This window comes from Silurus meridionalis, chromosome 16 (genome assembly GCF_014805685.1).
Source record: "Silurus meridionalis isolate SWU-2019-XX chromosome 16, ASM1480568v1, whole genome shotgun sequence".
Lineage (NCBI taxonomy): Eukaryota > Metazoa > Chordata > Actinopteri > Siluriformes > Siluridae > Silurus > Silurus meridionalis.
In genome coordinates this window covers 16,326,328-16,341,953 of record NC_060899.1, presented here as the reverse complement: position 1 = coordinate 16,341,953, position 15,626 = coordinate 16,326,328, and the positions used below count along the sequence as shown (strand labels likewise).

General features: G+C 42.5%; 2 protein-coding genes and 1 long non-coding RNA gene across 3 annotated transcripts in view; 2 read left to right on the top strand and 1 right to left on the bottom strand.

Annotated features, from left to right (window-relative positions):
* LOC124399103 (protein shisa-like-2A) overlaps positions 1 to 4,653 on the top strand; it is a 6,383-nt gene extending 1,730 nt beyond the window's left edge. The window contains exons 3-4 of the mRNA XM_046869820.1: positions 2,185 to 2,321; positions 2,569 to 4,653. Of these exons, the coding sequence (XP_046725776.1) occupies positions 2,185 to 2,321; positions 2,569 to 2,753 (322 nt within the window). The 3' untranslated portion in view covers positions 2,754 to 4,653. The remainder of the gene's footprint in view (positions 1 to 2,184; positions 2,322 to 2,568) is intronic.
* A 2,160-nt stretch (positions 4,654 to 6,813) lies between these two features.
* Positions 6,814 to 8,093, top strand: LOC124398640. Its single transcript, XR_006928091.1, has 3 exons — positions 6,814 to 6,992; positions 7,506 to 7,584; positions 7,963 to 8,093. It is a non-coding gene; the product is annotated as an uncharacterized LOC124398640 (long non-coding RNA).
* Positions 8,094 to 9,489: 1,396 nt separating this feature from the next.
* Positions 9,490 to 14,471, bottom strand: gpx7 (glutathione peroxidase 7). The gene is made up of 3 exons (XM_046868964.1): positions 13,908 to 14,471; positions 9,986 to 10,247; positions 9,490 to 9,718 (listed from the first exon to the last, which is right to left on the bottom strand). The coding sequence occupies exons 1-3, from the start codon at positions 14,043 to 14,045 to the stop codon at positions 9,555 to 9,557; spliced, it is 564 nt and encodes a 187-aa protein (XP_046724920.1). The 5' UTR covers positions 14,046 to 14,471; the 3' UTR covers positions 9,490 to 9,554.
* Between the last annotated feature and the right edge of the window lie 1,155 nt (positions 14,472 to 15,626).

Sequence of the window (15,626 nt, the reverse complement as noted above, 5' to 3'; positions counted from 1 at the left end):
TAAGTTCAGAGGGCTGAACACAGATAGTTTGTCAGTTGAATCAGCGTTCTAAACAAAACTTTCCTTATAAACACCTGTCACCATAGTAACACCCAGTTCCAGTTCCATCCAGAGTGGGAAACGATTGTACATGTTTCCAAATGACGTCACTGAGCTGAGTTTTGCGTGTGGAGAGTTGTTTTTTTAATAAACATTTCAAAGTGCAGAATGAGTTTGTAGACGAACTGGAGAAGAACAAAGAATGAAAACAGCACCAGGAGTTCACTCCAACTGCTTTGTTCAACAGTTTCCCACATGAACTCCATCCACATGAACACACACATTCTGGACGATAAATAAAGTGTTTGTTTTACATCTGGATGAATTTTTATCCCAGTAAGTCATTTTTTTATCATAATAATAATAGTAAAATTACGTTTTATTTGTGTGTGTGTGTGTTGAGTTTTATCCTCGAAGCGGAGGCTCCTGACCCTCTTATTGAACTTCTACACAGCAGCACTTAATGGATTCCTGTCTAATTATGTGTGTGGACGATCCCCAGGTTGAGCGATTACCTGAATGTTTGCTCTTCTGTTCGTCTAATTTCACCTTAAAAGCGATCTGAAATCCGATATAGATATCCGATAAAGCAGGAGACCTGCGCTTTTATGCTAATTTGACACTTTCCTTTCAGTCCAATCACGATTGCGCTAACTCCAGAGAACATTGCATGACTGCTGTCCCAATTACATACCATGCCAATTAGGATTATGCTAATTAAATTAGTAACAGTTGCTAATGCTATTTGCTAGGTTTTGTATGCAATGCCCCACACGGCTACAGTAACAATGAGAAACAGCTACACAACAACGCTGCCAGTATCTCAAATAGATTTTAACAGCTATTTAACAGTGGATTTAACTATTTCACCAGCTAGCTGGTTCTGAATACACATTTTGAAGCCTAGCATCACTAGCTAGCTAACGAATCCAACATGGCTGCAGCAGTAACTATCCAGTCTGATAAAGAGCCAGCTTCTGACCAAAACTTGTTCACGTTGGTGTTTTAAAGCAGACATTTTAATGAGATCAGCGTGAGCACCAAACGTTCATGGCTTTTTAATGGAAGTGTAATAAGCTCTTTATTAGCGCCTAATCCCTTCCTGAGCTCTGGGTTTGTAATTGTCTGTTTGATCCTGGTTGCATCTCGTTATTTCACTCGTACACAATTCATCCGAAGCTTCGTCTCTGCTCCTGAGAGAACGTTTCAGCTGTTTCAATAATACGCCTGACTCATTGGATGGGCTTTTGGCAGAAGTCCAGCTCTTTCCTGGAGCGTAAATTTGAGCACATGCTGCTGCTGATGATGATGAGTGTGATCATGCATACACATACACAAATATATACACTCATTCTTCTCTCAGTCTCCACACACAGCCACGTTCGGCTCCAAAGATCCTGTGTGGAGGCGTTCTCGCTCACGATCGTCACGTTCGGACGGTTGACGGACGCAACTACGATTTATTTCGAGAGACAGGAAGTCAAAAATGAATAAAGGAAACAGGAAGAGGAAGAGTTTCCACGTCTCTGTGGTTTCTCAGAATAAAGAGAATAAAGAGGAGCTGCTGGGGGAAGGAATGTTTATCGCTGCTATAACACTGGCGTTTCTGTGCATCTCTCTCTCACTTTCTCTTTCTCTCTCTCTCACTTTCTCTTTCTCTCTCTCTCACTTTCTCTTTCTCTCTCACTTTCTCTCTCTCTCTCTCTCTCTCTCTCTCTCTCTCTCTCTCTCTCTCTCTCTCCCACCCCAAACCCCCGATTTTCCATTTCTGCCAATCTCTGGTGTATTTCTCTTGTTGCTTTCGTATGATTATTTCATTTTTTTCTGTTCCTTTCATTTAAACGTTCTTCTCTCTCTCTTCTTCTCTCCCCACTCTCTCACTCTTGTTTCTTTCCCTCTCTCTCTCACTCTTATTCGTTCATTCTATTATTATTTCTTTCCTTCTCTTCCCACTCGCATTCTTCCTATTCCTCTCTCTCATTCACTTATTCATTCTTTCTCTTCTGTCTCTCTCATTCAATCATTCTTTCCATTCGTTCATTCTTTCTTTACCCATCTGTCTTATTCATTCATTCTTTCTTTCTCTTCCCACTCTCTCTCATTCTTTATTTCCTCACTCACTCTTTCTCCCATTATCCCCCACAGTGTTGGAGCTCTGGTAGGTTTGTCCATAGCTGCTGTGGTTCTCTTGGCCTTCATCATCACGCTGTGTGTGCTGTGTTACCTGTTCATCGCCACCAAACCCCGAGGACTCGATAATGGTCTCACACTGCAAGTGCCAGGTATGGACACACACACACACACACACACACACACACACACACACACACACACACACACACACACACACACACAAATATATATATATAGGAGCAGCAACAATGAAAGACTGAAAAATCACTGCTGTAGCAGCAAGAACATGATGAATAAATAAATTCAAAACAATGTATAGCGCCCTCTACCTGAAAAGAGTCGTTCTTGTGTAACAATACACACCATGGTTTAACGCTGTAACTGTGTCATCTGCAGGGTCCGATTCTGGTCCCCAGGAGGGTTCGAGTCAGCGCAGCGCTCCGTCCGGACCTCAAGGCTTCCGCAAGCATTTCCTGAGAGGAAAACTGCACTGCGACAACCAGCCCCCCGACCCGGAGCGTCTGTTTCAGCGCTGCTACATGGCCACCGTCACCACCATTAACGTCGAGGGACCTTCGTAAAGTCAGTCACTGTCCACGTTTTTTTAGCAGTTCTGAAGAACCCCCCTTATCATCCGCTTTATCGTCACTGTTACACACCACAAGGGGGCGCCTTTCTTGGATTCACCGTGAACATGAACTGTGGACAAAATATATACATATAAAGTCTAAAAAAAATTCAGTTTTACGGGGCCCCCTGGTGGACAAATGAGTGTCTGTTCATGTGCTTCTGTCTGAAAAGAAAACAACCAGCATCCAAGATGTTTTTTAGGTTTTTTTATAAACTGTAATCGCTTACTGCATTAGTCATGCTGTGTGACCAAAAGTATTGGCACACCCGACTGTTTTCAGCCATATGTGGTTTTCCACAAACTGAAAGCACAAACCTGGAGGCACAAAATTCTTTTAGACGTCTTTGGATGCTGTAGCATGAAATTTTCCCTTTACTTGAACCAGGAGACCCAAACCTGTTGCAGCATGATGATGACCCTGTGCCCAAAGCTCCATGAAGATCTGCTTTACATGAGTTAGAGTAGAAATTCTCCTGCTATAGAGCTCTGAATTGTTCATACTGACTGCACCCCAGGCCTCCTGACCTGACCTGACCTGACCTGACCTGACCTTTATTAGTACCTGACTTCGTGTCTAAATAAATCTCCACAAAAATCCAGTAGAACATCTTCTCAGTAGACTGGAGGTTACAACAGCGCATGGAGACGAAATGTAGAATGGTGTGTTTCAAAAAGCACATAGAAATCTTACGGTCGGGTGTCCAGAAACTTTTGGCCCATACAGTGTACCTCAGTCGTGCTTGAACATGAGTTTTTGATGTGTGATGGGGTTTGTTGTATCGTAGGAAGCTGTTTCGTAAACTATCGTCGATCGTGAACTCGGCCTGCACCGGGCCTACGTGACGTGACATCGTAACATGAAGGTTGCGTTCTCAGGGTTAACGTTATGCAAGCTGTACGATATGCGAGCTCACGTGAATATCAGCACCTTTTTTTTTTCCTCTTCACAAATCCTGTTAAATCCTGACCAAACAAACGGAGGTAAAGTACTGCGTCGTTTTCATTCATACGTCTGTGGTGTTCCGTATCTGATGCGTCTTCATCAGCAGACCGTTTTCTATGGAATAAACACCCACCAGCTGCTCCAAAGTAGGAGAAGAGAATATCATTAGGATCCCTTCTGCAAACATCTGCTCTTCTTCTACAGATCAGAAAGGAACCAGAAAGAAAATGAACATCTCTCATATTACTGTTTATAATCAGCTTTTGAAGGACTTCTGACTTTTCTTTACAGGTTCCTACGTTATCTACACTGATTTTTGTTTGTTCTCTTGCTGAAGAGATCAATGCAGCAGCGCTTTAGTGCTTTCGTCTGTTCATCTCAGCTGTACCTCGTCCTCAACTCTACACTCAGAATTAACAGGTTTTCAGTCGTTTTTATTTAATAATCTCAGTATGTTTTTATTAAATACATCAACAGAGGCACTAATTAAAACTAGCGAACGTATGCTAACACCGTGCTTTAGCACCGTCCACGCTAACACCATGTGTCCTGCAATTAGCGACCATATGCTAACATCACCGTAAAGCCTGGTTCTTTATCTGCTATGCATCATGGGTAATTTCATTTACAGCTAATCTGGTAGCATGAAAACGTTTCACATGCGTCCTGGAAACCATTTCGGTTTTAAAGGATTGTGAATGATTTTATTTATTTTTTTAAAGAGACTCTTCACCCCAGTGGAATTGTGGGAAATCTCACCAGTTGTTTGTTTTTTTTGTGATATTTGTGTTTGTGTCTGCAGTGAATCCCTCTGTGTCGTGTCTCTGAAGCTTCATGAAGTGCACATCAAATTCAGAGTCCTGATTAAACGTGCTGTAAAAAAAACAACACTGTGAATGAAATTGGTTTTAAAAAAACACATTAAAGCTATTTTTTGATCTTGACTTGCTCTTTTTCTTCACATGTTAAAGTGCATGTTTTTCTTCCTTTCCCAAGTTTTTTTTAGGTTTAAGATTTAAGGTTTTTGTGGTTCAGGGCAATTTTAACAAGCAGTTAATTACCGCCTGAAGAGTTCGCTGACGTTTCCACTCCTGCTCTTCACATCGCTCGCTTACTCACTCACTCACTCACTCACACACTCACTCACTCACTCACTCACTCACCCACTCACTCACTCACCCACTCACTCACTCACTCACTCACTCACCCACTCACTCACTCACTCACTCACCCACTCACTCACTCACCACCACTCACCACTCACTCACTCACTCACCACTCACTCACCCACTCACCACTCACTCACCACTCACCCACTCACCACCACACTCACTCACTCACCCACTCACTCACCACTCACCCACTCACTCACTCCACTCACTCACCCACTCACTCACTCACCACTCACCACCACTCACTCACTCACTCACCACCACTCACCACTCACTCACCCACTCACTCACTCACTCACCACTCACTCACCACTCACTCATTCACACACCCACTCACTCACTCACTCACTCACTCATTCACTCACTCACTCATTCACACACCCACTCACTCACTCACTCACCACACCACTCACTCACTCACTCACTCATTCACTCATTCACTCACTCACTCACCCACTCACTCACTCACTCATTTACTCATTCACTCACTCACCCACTCACTCACTCACCCACTCACTCACTCACTCATTCACTCACTCACTCACCACCACTCACCCACTCACCCACTCACTCACTCACCACACACCCACTCACTCACTCACTCACTCACACACTCACTCACTCACACACTCACTCACACACTCACTCACTCACACACCCACTCACTCACTCACTCACTCACTCACTCACTCACTCACACCTCACTCACTCACTCACACTCACACTCACTCACTCACACTCACTCACTCACTCACTCACTCACTTACCCACTCACTCACTCACCCACTCACTCACTCACTCACTCACCCACTCACTCACCCACTCACTCACTCACACACTCACTCACTCACACACTCACTCACTCACTCACCCACTCACTTACACACTCACTCACTCACACTCACTCACACACTCACACACACTCACTCACACTCACACACTCACTCACTCACTCACTCCTCACTCACTCACTCCTCCTCACTCACTCACTCACTCACTCACACACTCACTCACTCACCCACTCACTCACTCCACTCACTCACACCACTCACTCACACACTCACTCACTCCACCACTCACTCACTCACTCACTCACCCACTCACTCACCCACTCACTCACTCACCCACTCACACACTCACTCACTCACCACACTCACTCACTCACTCACTCACCCACTCACTCACTCACTCACCACACTCACACACTCACACTCACTCACTCACTCACCCACTCACTCACTCACACACTCACTCACCACTCACTCACTCACCACTCACACACACTCACTCACTCACTCACACACTCACTCACACACCACACTCACTCACTCACACACTCACTCACTCACTCACTCACACTCACTCACACACTCACTCACCACTCACACACCACTCACTCACTCACTCATTCACTCACCCACTCACTCACACTCACTCACTCACCCACTCACTCACTCACTCACTCACACACACACACTCACACACACTCACTCCCTCACTCACACACACACTCACTCACTCACTCACACACACACTCACACACTGATTGTAGTTAAATATAAGCTACTTTTAAATCTATGGCATTTGATTCTTCAAATGCCTGAGCACCACTAGTGTTGTGAGAAACCGTAATCATCTCCTTTTCCTTATTTTAAATCAGAATAAAGGAAAGTAGGAGTATATGAACGCTAACTCAAACTCCCACACTGGCCTTGATCATCATTAGATTTGAATATCAGATAATACAGTTTTTGACAAGCTGATTTTAAAAAGCCATTCTGGGGTTCGGAGCGAAACCAAAACACCGTCTCGCCAGTCGAATCGTTCTCGTTGATTAACGACGGCTCACACGAGAAGCCTGGGGAGGGATGGAAATAAATTGAGGGTAACAGGAAGGAGAAAGAGAAGAGAAAAGATAAACACCATGGATAAGACTCTTGTGTAGGAAGTGAAAAACGAAGCTGTGTGCAATGAGTTCCATACGATTGCCTTTAAGGCTGTCATTCTCAATACGTCGGTGAAAATCACGACGATGATGATGATGATTGGGTTTTTAATCTTACAGAGCCTTGAGGTAAGTGTGTGTGTGTGTGTGTGTGTGTGTTGGCTTCTCTTAATGAAGCGTATCTGTGAGAAAATCATATTTATGTGACAAACCTGCAGGCTGTGATTAATTAACACATTAACACAACCGCTTTATCATGCTGTTTACAAATGGGCACACACACACACACACACACACACACACACACACACACACAGGTGTATGTTTTCTCTCATTAACTCTAATTAGAAAGGTATCTGAGCTGTTATGTCTGTTAGTAAAAATGTTCTGAAAGAGATGACGATAATTGTGCTATGAATAAATCATAAACCTTTATATAAAAATATAAAAGATTAGAAAATAAATATAAAAAAGATTCATTAAAAAAACATGAAGGAGTTGTGAGGCTACGTATATTCAGCTCCTCATCCGATCTTACCTAAATATGTTCCTCAAAACATCTTATTATCTGGAATTGCATAGAATTTCTCAAGTCCAGGAGTTGAGAAGTGTTTGAGAAATGCTTATACTTCTAACTCACAGGCCAATCAGCTGCAACATCAACACCGCATCCCGAAGCAGCTCATTTGCATATAGCGACGCCCACAAAACTCCATATAAGGTAATGCACACAAAGAGCTGACAGCACGAAATGAGTGTAAAGACCAGAAGTTATTTTTGTTGAGTCAGCGTTCACATCTATCGGTTTTGCCTGTTTATCGGCACCAGTAATTGATTGCTAGAACGAACTGCTATCGACAAAAATCTGTCATTGTCGAGAGCGACCTCTAGCGGCAAATCACTGACACCGCACTCTGTTTTTACATGTGTAATTTATGATTTATTATTAATATAATTCTATTTATTAACAGTTCATATTTATTTAATGTGACGCATGTTCATGATTCAGTAATGTTTTTTTTTTGTAATAAAGTTCAGTACTATTTGAAATTTTCCACCAGTCATTTTTTATCTATTTTTACTCTCTTCTTATTGAAAGGATGGAGAACTGAAACCCCCCCAGGCAAACTTTCGACTGTGAATCGACAGATCCTCACTCCTTCACAAGATCAGACATGTGGAACTCACGGCCCTCAGGCTACTTCAGGCTGGAGATCCGCACCCTCGGGACCAGACACAAACGAGTGAGACACCAGAGTCTTATTTTTAGCAAACGTGTCCTGTTCAGTGTCTGTGGTCTTCATGGCTCTGTGCTAAAATTATTATTATTGCCTTTAACATCTGCTCTTTCTGTTCATGTGTTTGGTACAAAATACACACTAAACAAAAACTCAACAAGGCGATGAGATTTCAGTCACCAGACTTTATTATTTTATTCAAAATCCACCAACAGACTTATTATACACCACTATTTAAAAGTTTGTGCACCTCATCCCAGCTTTTTAATAATAAACATGAACAAATTGGAAAATGGTGTAAGAAGTGATCAGTTCCTGATGAAGTCCTCAGAAACTCAACCTGCTTCATGAGGAGCATCATGAAGGTTTAGGTGAACACGTTTAGATTGTCATATCGCTCTGGGCCTACAGTATGTTCATGTAGCTGAAAGATTTGGAGAAATTTTACAATTGAATAAAATTTCAATAAAAAAACGAAAAAGTGAATTGATTCTGAATTGATTCTGAATTGATTCTGAATTGATTCTGAATTGATTCTGAAGAATATGTTTGGAATCAGAAATAAATGTAACGCATGTAAACAGTAACTGTGTTTCTTTCTTTTTCATTTGTCCTACAAACAACATTCGACCGTAATTTCAAAGATCTTTGATCTTTTTTATATTTAAAATATTTATTCAAATAAGGGGGATGATTGCTGTAATGATTCAGCAACATTTTTATTATCTGACGTTTGCTTCATTTGTTTATTTTATTTTATTTTTTTTTAGCATTTTCATACTTTAACCCTCTGTTTTCATCATTAAGTAAAAAAACAATCATCTGCATTTACAAAGTTTGAGTCAAAATTAGTTTAACATTTCAGACTTTTAACCTGGAGGCGGGACTTAATGTTGAAAGGCGGAGTCTTTATGACCTCCAGTCTCCAAAATGTCTGCCATCACAAGCGTCAGCATTTGACAAGACATTGTTTTGTTCATCGTTATACCTCAGAAGGTCTGGGTATCTTTATGCCTCAGCTAATCACATTTTAATAACTGAACCCTCCTCCACTATTTTCAGTCCAAAACCCCACCCACAGTACATGTTTAAGATGGTCTTAAACACCTACAGAGTAGCATCATAAGCTCCTTCTACTTCCTGAAACATGAAAGATTTGACCAGGAAGAGGTCAAACAGCAACAACGCTACAGAAACACCATGTAGTGCGTCACGTCGTGTCCACAGTCTACCTCCTGGACCCTTGAAGTTCTTCTGTGTGACAGCGGCTGTGTGTGTGTGTGTGTGTGTGTGTGTGTGTGTGTGTGTGTGTGTGTGTGTAAAAGTGGTTTCCATAGTAGCGCATATGTAGTATTACATTTCACATTCTGTTGTTATTTGGATGGATATGTTTGTGATTGTGTGTGTGTGTGTGTGTGTGTGTGTGTGTGTGTGTGTGTGTGTGTGTGTGTGTCTACAGCTCTTCCTTGCGTTTGATGATGAGTTTGCGAACCATCTCTGTGATTTTCGGCCGAATTTCTTTCACAGATACTTTGGGACTCCAAGAGCCGACGACTTGACCATCTACATCAATCAGATACTTCCAGAAATTCCAGTCAGGTTCCTTCCTGGTTACCTCTGGAAAGAGAAGAGTGGACACGGGTTCATGAAATTAATGTTCAACTGCTCGGTTTGCTTTTGGTTGCTTGCTTAGTTTTCATTCACTACATTAGCGAGTTCTTACTACAGTCAATACATCAGCACTGTGATTGGTCAAAGTCCTACACAACTAAAAATCCAGATTAGCTCCGCCCACTTCACACTAAACAAATGATTTCAACTTTATACTGCATTTTGTGTGTGTGTGTGTGTGTGTGTGTGTGTGTGTGTGTGTGTGTGTGTTACCTGCAAGGTACTTGAAGGCATTGTTGGCCCCGATCCCCACCACAGCGATTTTGCTGAAGAGCGGAAAGGAGACTCCGTAAACTCGCCTCACAAAGCTGTCAATCTCTTTATCACTGCCGGGTTCCTGCTGGCCGAACTGATTACATGGGAACGCCAGAACGTTAAAATGGTACGGTCCAAAATCCCGCTGCAGCTGCTGCAGGTCCTTATAGTGTTCCTCAGTGAAGCCACACTCGCTCGCTACATTTACCACCAAGGAGACCTGATACACACACACACACACACACACACACACACACATCTATATTTGTCCATGTTGATTTGAGTATTTAAAATGTGAAAAGTATTAATTTGAGGTACATTTAGAACAGACACAAATGTGCGATTAAGCGAGTTAAATATACTGTAGGAGAAGGTGGGAGAAGAGGATGGAAGCTAAACTATCATCACTACTGCAGAACTGAAACAGTTTCCTCTCTGAGCAGCTCCTTCAGTGACACACTGTTACATCCTGAGATACAGAAGATCTTTTCTCCTTGCTGCTATTCGACTGTACAGTCAGAGCTGCTCTCAGTGACCCACCAGAATATACAGTACTATTATATCTTACTACTAATATACTATTATATATACTATATATAATACACACTGTTACTACTGTTTAACTACAATAACAATAACAGTGTATTTTACATATTAGGGGTGTAACTGTTCCAGTCAGTTATTATTAGTGTGATGGCTTTTGGTGGTGCTGCTGATTATTTACGTTCATACCTGAGACCAACTGTTCTTACCTGAGACCACCCGTTCATACCTGAGACCACCTGTTCATACCTGAGACCACCTGTTCATACCTCAGACCACCCGTTCATACCTGAGACCAACTGTTCTTACCTGAGACCACCCGTTCATACCTAAGACCACCCGTTCATACCTGAGACCAACTGTTCTTACCTGAGACCACCCGTTCATACCTGAGACCAACTGTTCTTACCTGAGACCACCCGTTCATACCTGAGACCAACTGTTCATACCTGAGACCACCCGTTCTTACCTGAGACCACCCGTTCATACCTCAGACCACCCGTTCATACCTGAGACCAACTGTTCATACCTGAGACCACCCGTTCATACCTGAGACCACCCGTTCATACCTCAGACCACCCGTTCATACCTGAGACCACCCGTTCATACCTGAGACCAACTGTTCATACCTGAGACCACCCGTTCATACCTGAGACCACCCGTCATACCTGAGACCAACCGTTCATACCTGAGACCAACTGTTCATACCTGAGACCACCCGTCATACCTGAGACCACCCGCTTCATACCTGAGACCACCGTTCATACCTGAGACCACCGTTCATACCTGAGACCAACTGTTCATACCTGAGACCACCTGTTCTTACCTGAGACCACCCGTTCATACCTCAGACCACCCGTTCATACCTGAGACCACCCGTTCATACCTGAGACCACCCGTTCATACCTCAGACCACCCGTTCATACCTGAGACCACCTGTTCTTACCTAAAACCAACTGTTCTTACCTGAGACCACCCATTCATACCTGAGACCACCTGTTCATACCTGAGACCACCTGGTAATACCTGAGACCAACTGTTCATACCTGAGACCACCCGTTCATACCTGAGACCAACTGTTCTTACCTGAGACCACCTGTTCATACCTGAGACCACCCGTTCATACCTGAGACCAACTGTTCTTACCTGAGACCACCCGTTTATACCTGAGACCACCCGTTCATACCTGAGACCACCCGTTCATACCTGAGACCACCCGTTCTTACCTGAGACCAACTGTTCATACCTGAGACCACCCGTTCTTACCTGAGACCAACTGTTCTTACCTGAGACCACCCGTTTATACCTGAGACCACCCGTTCATACCTGAGACCACCCGTTCTTACCTGAGACCACCCGTTCATACCTGAGACCAACTGTTCTTACCTGAGACCACCTGTTCATACCTGAGAACAACTGTTCATACCTGAGACCACCTGTTCTTACCTAAGTTTACATTTTCTTACATAAAATGACCTTGTTCCTGAGACCACCTGTTCATAACCAAGAATTCCTGAGATAACCTGAGACCACCTAAGCTTCCTCGTGCTGATAATCAGTCCTGCACTCTCACTCGTGCTGCACTGATTCTGTGAGATCGGTTTGTAAGTGAGACCACCCGTTCATACCTGAGACCACCCGTTCATACCTGAGACCAACTGTTCATACCTGAGACCACCTGTTTATTCCTGAGACCACCCGTTCTTACCTGAGACCACCTGTTCATACCTGAGACCACCCGTTCATACCTGAGACCAACTGTTCTTACCTTAGACCACCTGGTAATACCTGAGACCACCCGTTCTTACCTGAGACCACCCGTTTATACCTGAGACCACCCGTTCATACCTGAGACCACCCGTTCTTACCTGAGACCACCCGTTTATACCTGAGACCACCCGTTCATACCTGAGACCACCCGTTCTTACCTGAGACCACCCGTTCATACCTGAGACCACCCGTTCTTACCTGAGACCACCCGTTCATACCTGAGACCAACTGTTCATACCTGAGACCACCCGTTCTTACCTAAGTTTACATTTTCTTACATAAAATGACCTTGTACCTGAGACCACCTGTTCATAACCAAGAATTCCTGAGATAACCTGAGACCACCTGAGCTTCCTCGTGCTGATAAACAGTCCTGCACTCTCACTCGTGCTGCACTGATTCTGTGAGATCAGTTTGTAAGTGATTTATAAAATGAAAATGAAACATCAGTGTGGGTTTGAATTTAATGGTAATTACAGGTGACACATGTGGAATAAAGACACTCAGTCAGTGTCATGCTGCAGAGGGAAAAGAATCATCTACAGGATAAACAGAACCCCCACAGATGTGAGACCTGAACACACTCGATCGCAATCTGAAACATCTTCAGTACAGAAATCGATTGAAGAGCGCCATCTAGAGCTTCATCTCATTCACTGCTCAGTGACTCACACCTCCCTATTAAACGCGGGAGGTTTCTTAATGTTTTATCTTTTTATTTTATCTTTTTATTTTAACTTCGCACTTTAATACTGAAGACATTGGAATTTTGACAGAAGAAAATATGCAAATATATAAACACAAACGTGTTAAATAATCCAGAACATCTTTCAGCTGTTTCTCACAAAGAAGCTGCATTTCTCTTTACAGACTCTCAGATTCTCAGTCAGACTAATGCGGTGTCCCCAGAGGTGTTGAGTGCTTGTTGTCTGCTTTTCCTTCACTCTCTGAATTAATTTATCGCAAACCATCAGGGAGTTTTTTTTCTCCTGGACTGTGTCACCACTGGATTGTTCATTAGGGATAAATTTATAGGCACTAAGATATAAAGTAAGGTTTTTATAAACAAGTGTCTGTAAATCTGCTGTGGGACAATGCATGGTTAAAAGCGCTCTACTAATAACTCTGAGCTTATAAGGAAGTGATTAGATGTATTTTTGTGATCATTGAAGGAGCTCTGATGTAAATACGGATTATAATGATGTTATGTGGTGTAGATGTTGCTGTGGTCTGCATGATGCATGATGCATTAACCGGAAAGAAGATGGAAGAAGAAGAAATCATTCATAGACGTGATGCGCGTGGGTTGTGCGCGTGCAGAAGATGATGAGGTTTGCCACGTAGGCACGCGCACGCCGAGAAACTTCACCAGGGGGAAAAAAAGGCAAAACTTTTCCACGTTAGTGTTTTATTGTTAATGCACAGACAAGGAGGAGAGAAGAAGAAACAAACTACAAAGTTGTTAACAGTGAATGAGGTGTTAAAAAGAAATGTTTTATTTATTTTCTTTGCATGCGCGAGACCGTTAGTGAGAGACTCCGTCCTGAAGCGCGCGAGCCTCACTCACCGAGCCGCGGTACTTCTCCAGAGAAACTAATTTCCCTCTGCTATTCACCACCTTAAAGGTGTAAAAGTCTTTCTGCTTCGCCTCCACGACATGGTTCAGGAGGAGTAAAACCAGCGCCCAGAGGAGGATCAGCTTCATCTTCTCTGATACCTTCAACCTTCTGCTGAAGGACCGCCGGCTCCTGCACAGCGGCTCGGCGAGTTACTGCGAATCAACACTGCGCTCGATACGCGCAGAAAAAAAAAAAAAAGTATGTGGCGCAACACTCCTATCTTTGGAAGTAAGCGTGTGCGCAGAAAGTGCGCGGTATTGACTGGAAACGATAAACCGCACCAGAATCGAAAGAGGATTTAAAACCTCAATGTAAACAATAAACCAATACACACACATTCAACACAATATATCCGTTTTCTTTAACATTTTTTATCAAGAGTTTCCAAAGAACAAAGTTTTAAACACATACATTTGCATGACCGAAATAAAATAAGACGGTTTCATTAATAAAATCAAATACAGTCTGTGCATTGTGTCATTTAGTACTTAATAAAATATTAAACAATACCAAGATTTAGTACATAAGTGTTTAAAAGTCTGTCCTTGGACATTTCCGGTTAGCTAGCATGCAGTTTCTGGGTACCACCATCTCTCAGGACCTGAAGTGGAACAATAACATTGACTTCATTGCTAAAAGTCCCAGCAGATGTTTTACCTTCTTCACCAACAAGCTGCTGAAACAGTTCCACTTTGTCCTGTGTACATCTATAACTGTCTGGTTTGGTTCAGCTACCAAATCAGACATTAGGAGGCTACAGCAGACGGTCAGGACTGCTGAGAGGATTATTAGTGCCCCACCGCCCAATCTCCAAGATCTTCACTCCTCCAGAGTGGAGACAAGGGCTGAGAAAATCTCTTTGGACCCCACACACTGAGCCCACTTTCTCTTTGTACTGTCACCTTCGGGACGGTGCTACAGAGCTCTGACCACCAGAACAGCCAGGCAGAAAAACCCTTTTCCCACAGGCTATAATTAGCATGAACAATTAAAATATTCATAACTACACACTGTCCATCATAACTGACACCTACATAGAGTCGAAATGGTACATTTGTAAACTGCACACTTGTAAAAAACATCTGTACATCTGTTGTACTTATATTTTGTTATATTATGTCTGTACTAATCCTGCACTGGAAGCTCCTACCCCCATATTTTCTACAATGCCAGAGACATATTTAGAAAATGTAATTTTGAATATACATTTTACTCATATCATATCAGTATTTAATAATAAAGATTGGCTTTCGAGCAACAAATTTGCTTTAGTTATTGATAGGGGTCGATGTACAGACAGTTGATTGCTGGATCTATCGGCTATAGGCAAAAATATTTACAATAGTTTTTCCGGTGCGTTGTTATTACTTCTAGAGGCGAATCACTGCTGTTTGTTTTTACATGCGAGACTGCGCGCTTCATGGAGAGCCTTATATTATATATATTATTTATAATTTATTCATTACATAATTATATTTATTAATGAATATATTCATATTTATTTCCTTTAGCACATTTTCATGTAAAATCCACTATCGGCCGACCTCTAGTTATTAACTAATTAACTGTTAGATTCACCCACCAACTATATGCATAAGTAAGAAAAACTTTTCAATTTCAAAGGCAATGAATATGAAAAAATTTCATTATGATAGTAATAAGGCTCT

Excerpts from the sequence above, each read along its gene's own strand:
- gpx7 (XM_046868964.1), bottom strand. The coding sequence starts at position 14,045 with ATGAAGCTGATCCTCCTCTGGGCGCTGGTTTTACTCCTCCTGAACCAT. Across the intron at positions 10,248-13,907 it reads TGGAGAAGTACCGCGGCTCG|GTCTCCTTGGTGGTAAATGT; the intron begins GTGAGTGAGGCT and ends TGTGTGTATCAG. Across the intron at positions 9,719-9,985 it reads TGCCTTCAAGTACCTTGCAG|AGGTAACCAGGAAGGAACCT; the intron begins GTAACACACACA and ends TTCTCTTTCCAG.